The following is a 16,477-nucleotide window of genomic DNA, read 5'->3' on the forward strand; positions in this document are numbered from 1 at the left end:
TTTCTGAAGCAAACAAAACAAGTCAGTGTGATCTTGATACTAACTGCTTTTGAATGGCTCAGTTTTATTAACTGCTGGGCAAAGGCTGTTCTTCTCTGATCTGGTACTGGAATCCTGTCACTATGTTTTTTCAATCAATGTTATTAATTCCCCCCCATTCCCCCAAATAGAGTACATTTGCCTTTAAAAGCTTCATTAAGAGGCCATACAGAAACAGGTGCCAGTTTTCCCCATCATTGCTTCTAGTAAACCAATAAAATGTTTATACTGTTTTTTCTGCCTGCTGTACGTTTCATAACTGTTCTTTGCCTTTCCTGTCTAGTGCAGTTTAGCTGTGGGTTTTTAGACGATGTGCACATCTCCAAACAGAAAGGAAGCCAAAAACCCTGTTGCTTCCCCTGCTAGTCTGATGAACTTAAACTTACCAAACAGAAGAGATTCTGCATATTTTAATGAAAGATAAAACAACAATATAAACATACACAAATTTACAGAGAAAGGATCAGCTTTAATACATTTGGAGTAAAAGGTGTTCTTTTTGTCTTAAAATATGGTATAAAAATAAATGCAAGAAACATTAACATAGAATATACAGACAACAGACAAAGACACAGACTTTCTTTCTCGATGTGACAACATCGGTGAGATGGAACCTTCTGTGCTAATTTATTGTGCAATAGCCGTGATGTCATAGTAGGTATATTTATGAATATATTCAATGTTTTTATTTTTAGGGGTTGTTGTTTTTTTACATTTCTTCCAGTTTGCGACCGAAAGTATTGTGAATAAACTCTGCCTAACAGAAGCTTTTTTCACTGTACTTCAGCTTGCAGGAAACAAAAAGACACAGATCCAGCTTGATATGAAGGCGAAAGTGAGCAGAGAGTTTTTCAAAATGGAGGCATCGAAAGGTTAGCGAGTCCCTTGGAGTCTGTAATGCCTTGATATACACAAAAGAAAACGAGTCATGTCCTTTGCTCATGCAACATCTTGTTCTACTGTCCTCTGTCTTCAGGCAATTAGTGAGCTACAAAGTACCGTATGTATAATGATTGAGTCTGCTTCCATGCTATAAGGTGATCCTTTTAGTAGGACTGCACTAGACTGGTTAATCTCTTTGATGCGAGCGATTTCCCCTGAGGATAAAATAAAAAACAGACAAACAAAAGAAAACAGAAAATAGAGGCATGATCACTGCAAACCCAGTTCATCGCGAAGCACCTACCTTGCTGTAGGTAACATCAATGCATGAATACATTTTACCCAGGAACCCTGTATGGACTGCTTCACAACAAATGGTTAATCATTTGATGACTGCTGATATCAAGAGATGACATGCATGTCTGAATTGGCCATCACAGATAAAGGTCATAGATGGAAGTTCCTTATCACCTTAGATACAAGCCTTCCATTGAATTGGTTCAGCTGCCAAATCACCAGCTGTACCATAATCAATTGCAGGGAACTCAAGTGACATATATGGATGTCTGGATCTGTACTTGAACACGCTGAATAAATCTAGGTCTAGTGCTAAAAGCAGCTTGGTTTTCCATTTAGCATGCCACACATTGTACCCATTTGTAGCTATCCAATTGAAATTTATCCAATTGAATTCCTTAGTTATCAGCAACCAAACAAGACTTCAGAGGCTGGAATTCTTGAGAGAAGATGGTTTTCACAGCCCTGACAGCATGCTTTTCAGTTTTCACTCTGTCTGTATTCACTTGATACCATAAAAACTACCTAACTCCCATCTCTTATACCATAAAGAGTATAAGAGTATAACTCCCATCTTTTATACCATAAAAACTACCTAACTACCTAACTCCCATCTCTTGCAGGGGCTCAATTAGTGCCAGCGCCTTCTGTCAAGAGTTTGGGTGTAACCTTTGACGCCTCCCTTTCCATGGAGGCGCAGGTTGCATCCACAGCAAAGGTGGCATTTTTCCATCTCCGCCGCATCAAGCAGTTGGTCCCTTACCTCTCTCGCCCTGATCTGGCCACAGTGATCCATGCGACGATCACCTCCAGGCTTGACTATTGTAACTCGCTCTACACGGGGCTGCCCTTAAAGCTGACCCAGAAACTCCAGCGGGTGCAGAATGCCGCGGCGAGGCTCCTTACAGGGTCCCGGCCGCGGGATCACATTCATCCAGTGCTTTACCAGCTGCACTGGCTCCTGGTGGAGTACAGGATCAGGTTTAAGGTGCTGGTTTTGACCTTTAAAGCCCTATGTGGCTTGGGACCCTCGTACCTATGGGACCGCCTCTCCTGGTATGCCCCGCGGAGGACCTTAAGGTCCACAAACAACAATATTCTGGAGATCCCGAGCCATAAGATGTCTAGATTGGCTTCTACTAGAGCCAGGGCCTTTTCAGTACTGGCCCCAACTTGGTGGAACGCTCTTTCCCAGGAGACCAGGGCCCTGTGGGATTTGTCATCTTTCCGCAGGGCCTGCAAGACAGAGCTGTTCCGCCTGGCCTTTGGGTTAGACTCAGCCTGACCCCTGTGTTTTCCTCCCTCATGGCTTGGATTTATGGACTACTTGAAATGAGGCTGCATTTTAAATTTTAATACTGTATTTTAATCTGTATTTTAATCGTTTTTATGTTTTATTGTAACTCTGTTGGTGTGAGCCACCCTGAGCCCAGTTTTTGACTGGGGAGGGCGGGGTATAAATAAAATTTATTATTATTATTACTATTACTATTATTATTATTATTATTATTATTATTATTATTAACATTTTTCCCTGCAGTGTGTTCAGCAATATAAGTTAAAGATTTGAAGCCACAGAGTGAACTGCTGAAACAAATCAAGCTACTATTTGATTTACTGCTGCCACCAGGGCTGTCTTTAGCATATGCACCTCTGGGGTGCAAAGATCTGCACAGCACCCCTGAATTTAGTTTAGCCCCAAATTAACTTTTATTATGCCTTATGTCACTATTATCATTTGATAAACAGCATTCACGCCTGCACGGCTCCAAAAGGAGTTTCATGTGTGTGTTTTTGTTTCAAACCAGCTTTTCTAAAGAAGACAAAGAACACATTGGGAGTTGGTGTAAAGACTCCATGCATGCACTTATGGTCATAGGGAGGTGCCTGAAAGATAAGAAGGGCAGGCATTGTGTGTGCATGCGGAGGAGAGCCATCTCGGGCAGCCTTTCACTGTGGGAACAACCTTATTTCTAGACGAGCTGGGAGGGCCCTTGCGAGCGCGCGTATACGAGTTCTTCTTGGGAAGGTTCCAGAGCCTGTGCACGCTCCCATCGCTAGATAGGCGCATTCTCTTTCTGCCTGTCTCTCCCTCTTTCCTGTCACTCCCCCTCGCCTGGCAGGCAGTCGTGTCAAAGGTGCCGTTAACCCCACTGCCGCATAGCAGCCCAATACATTACGCTTAGGCGGCTTCAGCGGCAGGTGCCTGGCGCCCCCCCAGAATTTGGCACCCTGGTGCCCCACACCCCTTGCACCCCTGGCTAAAGATGGCCTTGGCTGCCACAAACTGCTTTTCAATATTATGACAAATTGCACTGGCCGGGTGTCCCAACAAACACCCCAATATCTCAGTCTCATTATTTAGATAATGGGGACAGACTGAACAAAGGTATTGCAGTGTTTTGTGTCCTTTGCATGCGTTGTTTATTGAGTAATGGTTGGTGGCTGTGGCACTAGGAGGTGGTGGCAGAGGCAGGGTGCTACAGCCAGTACACAGTTGCTGAGTGGATGGGTGACCCAGTGCAGACACAGGCTGCTGGCACCCAGCAACTGGGTGCCTCCATGGGGCTGGGTGCAGAACACACCCACCCCTCTCCATGTTGTCTCCTGGAGGACACCCTCTGCACCCACTACTGTCATGCCACAGCAGCTTACAGCATCATCTAGCAAACAGGATGCTGCTGTGATTGATATTTGGAGTTGTCATGGAAGGCAACTGGTTCAGGGTGCGGAAGCCCAGAGGTGAGACACTGTTTTAAGGCCTTGACCAACAAGGACTGTTCTATTCTGCAAACATGCCTTATAAAAGGCAGGAGTGTGGCTGAAGTTACCTTGGGTTAGAGAGAAAAAGTGCCTTTTTTTTAAGGCCACAATCTCTTTCTTGACATCCTGCGGCATAGTTGGTGATAGCAGTGGGGTTAAGTAGCATCTTTCTCGTATACCTCAGTACAGTTTCACTCACCACTTTTCATAATGACTCACTGGAATTCAGTAAAGGAGATAAAAGCTAACATATACTGAAGGAAAATGTGCTGAAAGTTGTGACCTTGAATATGTCACATATGAACTGCAACAGTTCTTACCAGGTTTATTCCTGCATAGCATCAGAACCATGAAGATATTATTATTATTATTATTATTATTATTATTATTATTATTATTATTATTATTTGATACCCTGCCCATCTGGCTGGGTTTTCCCAGCCACTCTGAGCAGCTCCCAACAGAATATTAATAAAAACATGATAAAACATCAAACATTAAAAACTTCCCTAAACAGGATTGCCTTCAGATGTCTTCTAAAAGTCAGATAGTTGTTTATTTCCTTGACATCTGATGGGAGGGTGTTCCACAGGGCGGGCGCCACTACTGAGAAGGCCCTCTGCCCTCTGTAAATATGTGTGTGTGTGTGTGTGTGTGTGTGTGTGTGTGTGTGTGTGTGTAATTTACATTTGGTTCTTTGCAATATGTCTGACAAACCTGCTGTGCTGTGCTGATGCAATTTCCCCAACTCACTTTCATGCCAGGGTGGACAGCCAAACCCTGGCCAACCCAATATTTTCTTAGGCTCTGGATAGCAGACCTCCAAGGCCTGAACTGCTCCAGCCAGACTCAACAGGATGACTGTGTATTTGGTGGACTTTGGGCCATACTGGTTTCTAGGGTAGCCAACACAATGCCTTCCAGTTATTGCTGGACTCCCACCATCATTGGTCCTAGCTGGCTATAAAGTGAGACATCACCTCTCTGTCTATATTCCGGGTGAGCCTACTGTTTAATTCCATTAGTTACATCCTCATAGTCATTGGAAGAAAGGAAATCTCCACAGCTCAGAGGTTCACTCTCTAATCCTATGGTCCTCCTATGTTTTGATTTTGATTGACTGATGGCATTGTACTTTATATGTTGCTTTAATCTGATGTTGACCACTTTGGGCCAAGAAGCGGCATATGAATAAACCATAATAATATCATTCCATATTATAATTGATGATAATGCCGTATCCATCTCAGACATTGTTCAACAGTTTACCTATAATTATAAAAGCGAGTTTCAATCACACATCTCAAATTATTATAATGCTGGCTTTATAGACCCTTTCCCCCCACCCCACCCCAGACGATACAGAATTCACAGAATAACATGCTGTGGGGAAAACCACCATGCAAAAATAGGGGTTTTTGTTTCAAACTCGCCACTAATGATTTATTTTGGTGTGTCTGGCACAATACACAAAGACATCTTAGTGTGCAAGGCCCATTGAAATGAATAGGATCTGGAAGAGAGCATGAAAAATCCCAAATCCAGTTGAATTCTTAAACGTATACTGTACTCTGTTATTACTGCGTAGCATATATGTTTACCCTAAATATCAATATCCAAACCTTCCCCACCCACCAAATCTTTATTTTTAGCTCACAAAAGCTACTCAGGATAATGTGGTTCATGATCTCCACTTGCTACATTGTCCTTATCATGGCATTAAATCTACTTTAGGTTGTATTTTAAGACTTGCTTATTTGGGAGTTATTAAAGAAATTGATTGGAACATGCTGCTGGTTGATCTCTTAGGAAGCAACTGAAAACAAAAACCATGATCTTTGCTGATGTTCAGTACAGACGATCACTTCAGCACAATTCATCAGTTGGCTGTCACAGCAAAAGCTACAATACGTTACGCTAATGCACACACACACACACACACACACACTCGCACACATGAAATGCACGTGATCCAGCAGACAGTATCAACAAACTGAAGTATAATTCAAGTTCTTCTACCTCTTTTCATAACAGGTTAGTGCTCGCCCTCAGTGTTGGTGTACAGTTTTTATGGCATGGGAAAATTGGGATGTTTCTGCCCTACAAAAATAAATGTGTTGAACGCTTTAGTTTGAACTTGCACAATGTTGAAAAAGGTGATCCAAAGTCATTGGCACATAAAAAAAACAACCCTCCAAAACAAACACAACATTTGGGGGTGGGAGTGGCTTGTGATTTTTTTAAAAAAAAGCAGAGTGAAATGTAATAAATCCAGTTGCTTTAAAATTTAGCAATCTCTCTCTCTTTTTAAATGGAAATGAATGGGATTTTGTTTCCAGAAAAGCGGTGTGGACATGTTGCCTGCTTAAGCTGCTCCTGCCATTTAAACCAGCCTTCCCCAATCTGGTGCCTTCTATATGTTGCTGGACTACAACTCCCATAATCACCAATCTTTGGCCCCATACTGGCTGTGGTTGATGGGAGCTGGAGTCCAACAACATCTGGAAGGAAGCAGGTTGCAGAAGGCAGACTTAAAACTATTCCAAATCATTTCAGCTGGGACTATGTTTAAAACAGTGCTTGGTGACATGAGCAGGTTGTCACCCAAATACCACCTGAGGAAAGCCTGTTAACCAGAAAGGCTTACAACATTATGAACTTACCACACTGCGTGTGAATTTCTCAAAGGATGTTCGGCGATCCATTGTGTTTCCAAACTTAAAGTGAAAGAAAAGAAATAAAAAGGGGAAAGGAAACAAAAGAAGCCGAAAAGAACAGACCATGGGGGGGGGGAGAAACAATGGGCTGCTAAAACACAAAGCTCGTGTACAAATCACAAAGTAAACGCAAATGTAGGAGAAGATGTAAAAGCTTGTAGAGAAATAAATTACAGGAAAGCTTTGTAATGTTTCACCTGATCTGGGAAGGGATGCAGAAGCAGGCTTACAGGACCAGACGTCCCTTCGGAATGGGATCCCACACAAGCAACTGAGTGTGGCTTGGCTGCAGGGTGTGTGTGTGTGGAAATCGCACCCAGCATTCCCCCACAGTTTCTGCACCACTAAGCCGATGGATGGTCCAGTCAGCTTTGCCAGTGCTGATCACCTGGAAGGTGCATGCAATAATCTTGGGATCTGTGCCTTTGGTTAGAAATTTCTGGCAAGTGGATCAAACTGGCATTTTATATATATATTTATATATCACACGCGCACACACATAAAATTAAAGCAAAACAACAAGATGCTGATTAAATGACCAGACATTTACAGAAACGAGAAAACCACCCAAATTAGAGAATCTCTGGCTTGTTTTACATCTTCGCTTATTTGATATACAAATAACAACATAACTGGAATGGGTGAGGAAAGGTCGTTGGGTTTTAGACTGTTCTGTTGGCAGGCTATTAAATGTAAGAACTAAAGTACATGTAACGTTGTTCCATATATCTTGCTCTGAATAGCAGGGATGGCAGCCCCAATCAGTACTGGGACTGTGGTTCTGGTATAGCTCTTTACTCCCCACCAATTCTTTCAAGAAAAGTGTCCCTGAAACGGCAATTAGCCCACTGAAGTCGAGAGGAACTTCTCTCCCATGGTGTGTCGCAGCTTCAAAAGGCAGGAATATAGTGGGGAAGGAAAGGGTTAAAGTGCACCCCCCCCCAACATCCCAATTCTGATTGCTTTCCCCCATCTGCTATTTAGATTTTCAGAAAAGATATACAGTTCACAATCTATTGTGTTTGGCATCGCATATAGTTTGGGGGCCTTCTAAAGCAAAAGAGTATACAATGAACATCAAAAGCCACTCCATTGATTTGGGTTAGTCTAAATCATTTGTTTCCTGTCCTTATAGTATCAACATTCATTTCAATGGGGTTTACACAAGGGAGCTTCCCCATGAACATGCACTAGGGCTAGATGATACACTTTTAACTAGGATATAGCAATAGACCTAATAGAAAAAGAAAGAATTTCCTGTCAACCGAGCATCAAAGGCTTATGACGCTGCAATCCTAGCACACTTAAGAGTTTTAAATGAGAGATAGGAGTAAACTCCACTCGACTTAGTGGGACTTACTTCCAAGTAAGCATGCACTGTAGGGTCTTAAATGCATTTAAGGTAAATTGTTTCATAATATATAAGGTGGTGAAAAATGACTACTCTGAAACACTGTTTCTAGAGATATTTGGCCTACTTAAAAGCTATTTTCCTGATTTAGTCCTTTGGTTACTAGATGAATTTGATAATGCGAATGTCAACATGGAATTGGTTAGTGCAACTTATTCAGTCGTGCATAAGTGCAAAACAGATATATGTCTGGATCCCTTCAGTGATGCTCAATTTTAACTTTTCACCTACCGGATATGCACCTTACCCAAGGCGAGAAAGTAGCCAAAATGGTAGCAAGGAGAAACCACTACTGAAATAGTTGGAAAGACATAGACAAGATGGACCAATACCTTCTTCTTGGCCTGTAGCAGTTCCTGGTAGGCACTGGATCGTAGAAAACGAGGATATGAATCACTTTTCATCAATTTGTAAATGTGCTCCTAAAATATTTAAAGGAATATGGGAAACTTTAAATCACAACAAGATTGTTTTTGACAGGAGACAGAAAAGAGATACTGCAGCTGATTGTATGTCAATGTGAATAAAAGTTTTGTGGATGTATAAAAGCATTCCCAGTCGAATGGACAGAAGTGTTGTTCCAGCAAAAGACATAGGAAATATTTACTGTAGGGGATTTGATTGGCAGCTCACCCAACTTGCTCATACTGTGGCTGTTGTGTTGCAGGAAACACGCACTTGCTGTCCAAGAGCTTCGGAGGGCATAGGACTGAGTTGGTGCTTGGTGGCTGATTTCCTTAACATTGACTGACTGCTTGAGGAAAATATATTGTGCTGCCTAATTGCTGCATTTGGGACTATCAATATGAGCTTGCTCTCAAGCAATGCTAGAGGAGCACAGATGGGATTGGACAAAGGAATGTCGAAAGCTCAGAAAGGGTGGTTGATATTTGTTCAATGAGAGCTTCCCCCCCCCCGCCAGAACTCTCTGTAACTCAGTTCCAGGCCCCCCTCAGGTGGGCACCGTTGCCATTATAAGAGAACGAGGGAGGTGTTCATCAGGAGAGATCTAGATACAGTGGTACTTACAAATTTAATGCGTTCCGAACACACATTCGTAAGTCAAAAAAAAAATTGTAAGTCGAATCCCATAGGAATGCATTGGGAGAAAAAATTCGCAAGTCGAAGCAACCCTATCTAAAAATTCGTAAGTCGAAAAAATCCTATCTAAACCGCATCCAAGATGGCGGACGGAGCTCCGTTCATAAGTAGAAACATTCGTAAGTACTGTAGAGTTATTCGTAAGCCGAGGTACCAGTGTACTTTTTTGTTTGTAGATTAGGACAGACTCACAAAGGGCAATAAAATTAGGCGAATGGGGCACTAACATGTAATTGACATGTTGTGTTTATAATAATGCGGGTATCCCTCTCAGTACGCCTCTTGTTTGCTAAGTAGGGACATTGCTATTCTGGAACAGTTATAGGATAACTCTAAACATAATCCATTGCTCTGACACGTGGAAATGTGCCTGGAGTTCCAGCACACACAGATAAGAAAGGGTTATCGTGTAGTGGATTTCCAGCTGTGCAGGATGACTGAGTCGCTCAGTCCATCTCAAGCATCTTTGTATCTAGATCTCCAGATCCTTAGAATGCCATTGTCAATAGCAATGATAAAAAAAATTATATGCGCAAAGGCCAAGTTGTTCTGCTCAGAAAAGGATCTATGTAAATAGGTTTTCTGAGCTTTGAGGCATGTGCACCCCCCCCCCAAAGTGCACCTTTAGTGTGCATGACAGAAATAAAGATTATTGGAATAAGGCCTTGAAGGAAAGGAGGGTTTTGAAGCGAGACCACTCGTGTTTAAGGATGAAGTTTCACACGTGGTGAATAGCAACAGGGAATGGATAGATTATTGCCAGAAAACAAGACACCTTTGGAAAGCTGAGGGTAGTGGCATTGGAGGATTGGGGATATAACAAAGGGCAAGAGACAGGGTGGAACAAGGCAACAAAGAACTTAAAGCTAAGGGCATGGAGTCTGTGAGAGGTGAAATTGTATCTAAAAATGGGTCATTTATATTTAGGCAGCTCTTATCTCTAGTCAGCTGATTGCTGCAATTTTTCATTTCTAACTAAGTAGATCTACCACAGCCACTGAACTAAATTTACTTTTTGAAGAAGAGGAGGAGGAGGAGGAGGAGGAGGAGGAGGAGGAGGAGGAGGAGGAGGAGGAGTAGTTTGGATTTGATATCCTGCTTTATCACTACCCGAAGGAGTCTCAAAGTGGCTAACATTCTCCTTTCCCTCCCTCTTCCACAACAAACACTCTGTGAGGTGAGTGGGGCTGAGAGACTTCAAAGAAGTGTGACTAGCCCAAGGTCACCCAGCAGCTGCATGTGGAGGAGCAGAGATGTGAACCCGGTTCACCAGATTACAAGTCTACCGCTCTTAACCACTACACCAACTGGCAAAACTGTTCATCTCAGTGCCATCAACTCTCTTAACTATATGGCCTGTAACCAAATATAGAACAACCCCCTACACCAAAAACACCTTTGCAATCCCCTGCCTACCTGCCACCCACAGTAAGGCCACTTAAGAATGCTTCTGCGGAAAACATGACTACAGACAGCCATCTAGTGGCATAAAAATAGCATTTGCTATGTAGATTTGAGTTCTGAAACACATTATAACATTCTACATATGAAAACCGGAATTACTTCCAACCAAGAAAATATTTCTGTCTGCAAATTGTGATGAAATTAAGCAGACAGTTGTAACCACACTTTAAAAAAATAAACAACCAACCATGTCTCAGATTCATTTCAAAGTATGAGACTGTTAGTTTAGCATGTAGTATAATGCATATAGAGTACCTGAACTCCTTTCCAACTACACAGGAGAAGCTCCTTAGCAGACAGCTGTGTAGCATTCAAAATGTGGGCAAAAGTGTAAACCTTACGGCAAGTCTTGTTAAATCCATTTGTCTTCCATTTCCTCTGAACTCAATGGGATTTAGTCGTGTTTGTGTGTGTGTGTGTGTGTGTGTGTGTGTGTGTGTGTGTGTGTGATTGCACCATTCATCTTCTTCTAACTTTGGTTGTTAAGCAATCATTGACTCTGTTTAAAAAAGGCTGGCATGTTTTATTTACTTATTTACAGAACAATCCACAAGGGGGAGTAAGGAGAACCCAAAGCAAATGAACTGCCAGATATAGAGCCCTGCTTGACACAGGACAGACAGGAGGGGGAAATGGCATCTTTCCCTCTTCCCTGCCCCTTTACAGTCTTTGGGGTTGCTTTTTTAAGCTATTTCTCTCCCACATTTTCCAGTGGGACAGAAAACAGAGGTACTTTATCCAGGACTGACGTATCCCATGCCACACAAATATCATTTTAGGGTTTATGTAGGGGGAATGGAAGGCTATGGATCCTTCACAAAGCCTTCCCCTGACCTACTGCCAGTAGGTCTACTGTTGTCTCTCCAACATCAATAAGGCAAGGGCTGCAGACAATTCTGCAGCAGCTGAGAGGGCGTATGAGGTCAGATCTCCCCCTCCAAGGTCAGACCTCTCTTTCTTTGCTCTTGGAGGAGATCCCAGGGAACACAGGATTGCAGACTGAACCAGTGAAGTATATTGTTTTGTCTGTCCCGAATCTTGTAACACTGAGCTTCATGTCCACGAGTTCAAATGTTATGAGGGAGGGGAACTTTCCTCTATCCACTTTTGCCACATCATGTATAATTTTATACACCTGTATCATGTCCCCTCTTACTTGCCTTTCCTCTAACCAAAAGACAGCTTTCTGTTTTCTCGGTGGTGGCAATTGTAGCCTGCCACAGCTGTGAGAGAATGACTACGAGTAGCACTGACAGCCTTGGCGGGACGCAAGGTCTTCTCTGACATCCCAGCAAAATTAAATGTCAACTTTGCCAATCTTCGGCATGGGTTTGGAGGTGGACCTGAGGGGTCTCCGCTCAGGTCCATCTCCATAGCGTAAATTCCAGTTGCACTGGGAAACATTTGTTCCGATTGAACACTAAAGAGCGGGTTTTCGTGGGGAAAGCTCAGGTAAAAGAAACCACATGGAGCTTTTAAACACAGACCCGTGCCTGGAAAGAGTGGGGCAAAAGCTAAGTATTTATAAGCCCAGGAATATATTTATGTTTGACTGAATTGTGCCCATTTTTTAAACCAGCAAGTGAATGAATAATTAAAACAGATCTCTTGGGCCTTAAATGGTGTACATCAGGTATATGGCATTTTATGTGAATACTGAACATTCTGCCAATGGTACATTTAGAAAAGTAGAAATGGACTGAAGAACCGTCCATAGGTTTCTACAGCTATACATCTCCCTAGCCAGCCGTTTCTTTGGATATATCTATATGAATGGATTCTGCTAACCTGAGCATCGCCAAATGTATGCCGCCCTGGTTCTTTTACATTCTGCGTGGTTTTGTCATAACTTTTTGAATCTACGTTAATGGCACTCGGTGCTCCGGGGGCAAGAAATTCTTGCCAGATTTCCTGCACTCTAGCAGGGACTTCCCTCATCGGTCTCTTCTTCAAATCTTCTACAGCTAACCAGAACCTGTACAAGAAAATGTGGATGCATTAGTTGTGAAGCTACATTTCAAATCCTGCTAACTAAATCTTGTAAACGTGGATGCAAAGCTTCTATTCCCCTGCCCTTTAAATAAAAAATAAAAAAATACTAATTTAGTGTCTTAAATGCCATTTGAACATGGGGGGGAAATACCATATGAACAAGGATGACTAATTGGGTGATTTGACTGCAATTTGTGGCAAAATAATCCGGCCAGCTTCTCAGGAAGGTTGAATTATTCCTGACAGAAAGATTAGTTTATCTAAGTTCTGTGCTTGTAATGGAACAAATCAAGAAAGGGAACATTAATGGATGCAAAATACCTTCTTACCTTAGATTCTCTGAGCTGAATTCGGACTCCAGGAATTTGAGGAACTGCTCTCTCCCCACAGGGTCTTTCAGGGCTTCATCCATGCCAAATCCCCATCGCTTTACTCTTTGCTGGTTTGGCTCTTTACTGAAAAGGAGGAGAGGTTTTTCAGAGGCAAAAGGCTTCAGTTATTTTTTTAACGGTTTCGTCAGTTTTCTGTCATCCAAGGTAGCATTCTACAGCAAATTGTGAGAGATCAGTCTAGGGACTGCTACCAACATTTCTCCCCCTTCATTTCCCCTTCATTTCCATCGAGAAAAGCAGGGATACGCCCTCAGAAATGAGTGTTTGTTGCTGGGTTTATTTTGGGGAAAGGTGATGCATGCCATGTGAAGTAGCCCTAAAGGGTAATTAGGCTTGAAGCTAATTTAATGATGTGTAAAAAGCAGTAAAGACACCCCAAGACTGCAACTGTAGAGGAGGCTGGTGACTAATGATCTTTTTTCTGAAGATAAAAATAGTGACGGTTCATGAAGAGAGGCAGTTCATGAAGTGGAATCAGCTCGGCTTCTTGACCTAGCATAGTGCTCAAGTGTGCTGCTTTCAGTTCCAATGTTTCTGTGCTTCGTTACCAGTACATTTGTATGGATGGAGATTGTTCCATGGAAGCTGCAATATTTTTAGGATTCGCTCATGACTCCTCCCCCAGGCCATCTTTTCCCATTCCTTGCTTCAAAGACTTACTTTTTGTGTTATGTGACTGCCCTGTGTTTAGCTTTCATTGTGAAAGTGATTGATATGGAAGGCAAGCACTGATATCCAAACCCTAACCCGTGATTTCTCCTTCATCAGGGGTGGGGGAAGCTGAATGTGGATTCAGCCTGAAAAATATTATTTCCCCATCTCTATTAGGAAACTGACTTTATTTATTTATTTATTTATTTATTTATTTATTTATTTATTTAAAGCAAGCCTAGCTTCAGAAGAACAATTTACCTGAAAATAAGGCCCAGGTCCAAATCACATACAACATACCTTACTTCTGCTTCCCAGAAAGTAGTATCATCCGACAACCAAGGATTAGACGGGTCGGGTGGTGCCAGAAATGGGTCGTATTCCACATACTGCTCAGTGAAAGACAATAAACTAGAAAAAAAAAAAAAACAACAACAGAATTGCTACTATTACTGCTAATACCTTGTTTTCATAGGGCAACTTGCTCTCAGTTATTTTGTTTTGTTTTTTAGAAAATTGTAATGCCGCCCAGCACTCTTATGTCAATACAACCTAGCACCTGCTAAAGAACTTGGTAGAATGGAAGGTAATACATACCTTTCTGCAACTTTTGACATTTTTAACCGGTGTCTATCTAGCTGTATTTGCCAATACTTTATCTACAAAATGCAAAAACAGAAAACCAAGGTAAGAGGATAATTGCTCAGTTGTCTTTGTCAGATGCGAGTAAGTCGAATTTCATTTGGACTCTAAGATGAATTGGGAATCTGCCTATGATCTGGGCACTGGTGTGTAGCGTTGACCCCCGTTCCCCATCAGGACTCTCCTTGCAACTGGGCATGCAAAGATGCTCCCATTCCAGCTTGAGTTTGCACACACATGGATTCACAGCTTCTATAAATTCCACAGATTCTTATGTAAGTGATAGGTAGCAGATTCCTATAAGCAATTGATAATGTTCTTTGCAAATAATAATGATTGTTATGTATTTTAGGGAAGCACCCTTTTAATACTAATGCAGGAAAATACATTGCCCTCTGGATCTGTTCACCTCAGCTCTGATTCATGTCAGAACTGAATCCCCATATCCTGGGATGGAAAGCAATATGTGGTCCACCTCTGGTGAATTTAAAGAGACCTCGTTTAAAATAAGGGTGCAGCAAACCTCTTGTTGCAATTCCTCTTCTGTGGGTGGTTTAGTTTCTGGCGCTGGTGTGTGTGTAGGGCTGTGACTTCGAATGTCGTTCTGTAATCCGTAAACAGACTATATGTAAACACAGAAAGGGAGAAAATGGTATGTTGGTGCTGCTTTGGTCGGCATAGATGTACTAATTGTGCACAAATGTATACGAAACATTTAGTACGTTCATTTTACAAGACCCGTTTCAATATTTCAAATTGCCACGCCACGCATGAACTTGTGACATGGTAGGATAATGAGCTTATGCAGATGGCCAACCCACTCACTGCTGAGTTCTCTCACGATGTTATAACTTGATCTTCTGTATTATTCTGCCGAGTGCTAAGGAGGACTTGATCACATACAATAGGAAGCTGCCTTATAACAAGTTAGACCATTGGTCTCTCCAGCTCATAACTGTCTGCACTGTGACTCTCCAGAGTTTCAGAAAGTCTTTCCCAGTCCTTCCTGGAGATGTCAGGGACAGAACCAGGACATCTCCTTTCTTTTGTTTTGTAAATAACTTTTTAAATTAATTTTGCATGTACAAAGTATAGTATATTTTACACACACACACACACACACACACACACACACACACACACTATTTAAATGAAGAAAATAAAGAATAAGATAATTAAAACCAGATAAAGTAATGGATTCCAATGGAGAGCATATTTATGGAGCAGAAAATGTAGAATTTTAAACAGTAGGTTGAAGACAATGTTACACGGCAGAGAAAAAGAGGAGGGAGAGAAGAGAGGAAGGTGTGACATAATGAATGAATCAACCAAATTCTTTTAAATGTTGGATGTGCATTTAAATTGTGTAAATCATCATTAACATATTTAATAACCTATACTGAATCGCAAAAATTGTTTGTTTTGCTTTTTCCTCTGGCCACTCTCAATTCATAATTAAGTATTTTTCCTAATAAGGCAATCTCTCGCACTTTCTTATACCAGGATATAAGGTTTTTACCAGTGGAGTCCACTACTGCAGAATAAATATTACCCTATCCTTGGTCAGCAGGACAGAGAGTTGTCACAGGTCAAATAACGTGCTCAAAACCACACCACTACAGCTGCTCTTAATGAGAGCAGGACAGTATATGTTTACCACTTTGAACATCTGGGGCAATTCTTTGCTCCATGTTACAGTTAAAGGGGTTCAGTTGGCTAAACTATTATCTACACCTAGCAGATATTTATTACATCTCATGGGAATGGGCAAAACCATACTTTTCATGCCATAACAGAAATCCAGAGGAAAGAATCATGCCATAAGAATCCTTGCTATTTTGTTAAAATAAGAGTTCAGAGTTACTTTCATTTTAGAAATAGCTTCTTGGCACTATATATGCCTAGAAATATTAAAACGAGTTTTTTCATTATAAGGAAAGGAAGAAATGGTAAATGGTAACCAAAGACTAGGACATACCTTTCTTGTTTTGTGAGGATTTTTCATTCTAGAAGACTTTTTAATATCCACTTCAGTAGTATTTACACATCCAGGCTAAAAAACAAACAAAATCAATATGTAAATGTGATGGCTTCATATATAGCTAATTAATTTGGCTTTGAGTTAA

The 16,477-nt window shown here is 41.6% G+C and overlaps 1 protein-coding gene across 5 annotated transcripts in view; it reads right to left on the reverse strand.

Annotated features, from left to right (window-relative positions):
* Positions 1–434: 434 nt before the first annotated feature.
* Positions 435–16,477, reverse strand: part of RGS7 (regulator of G protein signaling 7) — a 130,720-nt gene continuing 114,677 nt past the window's right edge. For 2 of the 5 annotated variants that reach the window (XM_035108367.2, XM_060272872.1), the window contains exons 10-18: positions 16,330–16,404; positions 14,875–14,973; positions 14,307–14,368; positions 14,010–14,120; positions 12,996–13,121; positions 12,463–12,649; positions 8,442–8,531; positions 6,645–6,698; positions 435–1,136 (exon numbers count right to left, since the gene is read on the reverse strand). In XM_035108367.2, coding sequence (XP_034964258.1) covers positions 1,086–1,136; positions 6,645–6,698; positions 8,442–8,531; positions 12,463–12,649; positions 12,996–13,121; positions 14,010–14,120; positions 14,307–14,368; positions 14,875–14,973; positions 16,330–16,404 — 855 coding nt within the window. In that variant the 3' untranslated portion in view covers positions 435–1,085. Of the gene's footprint in view, positions 1,137–6,000; positions 8,532–11,119; positions 12,650–12,995; positions 13,122–14,009; positions 14,121–14,306; positions 14,369–14,874; positions 14,974–16,329; positions 16,405–16,477 lie in introns of those variants that run through there. The other 3 variants (XR_009557374.1, XM_035108371.2, XM_060272873.1) reach the window with 3 other exon arrangements.

This window comes from Zootoca vivipara, chromosome 3, assembly GCF_963506605.1.
Source record: "Zootoca vivipara chromosome 3, rZooViv1.1, whole genome shotgun sequence".
Classification (NCBI taxonomy): Eukaryota; Metazoa; Chordata; class Lepidosauria; order Squamata; family Lacertidae; genus Zootoca; species Zootoca vivipara.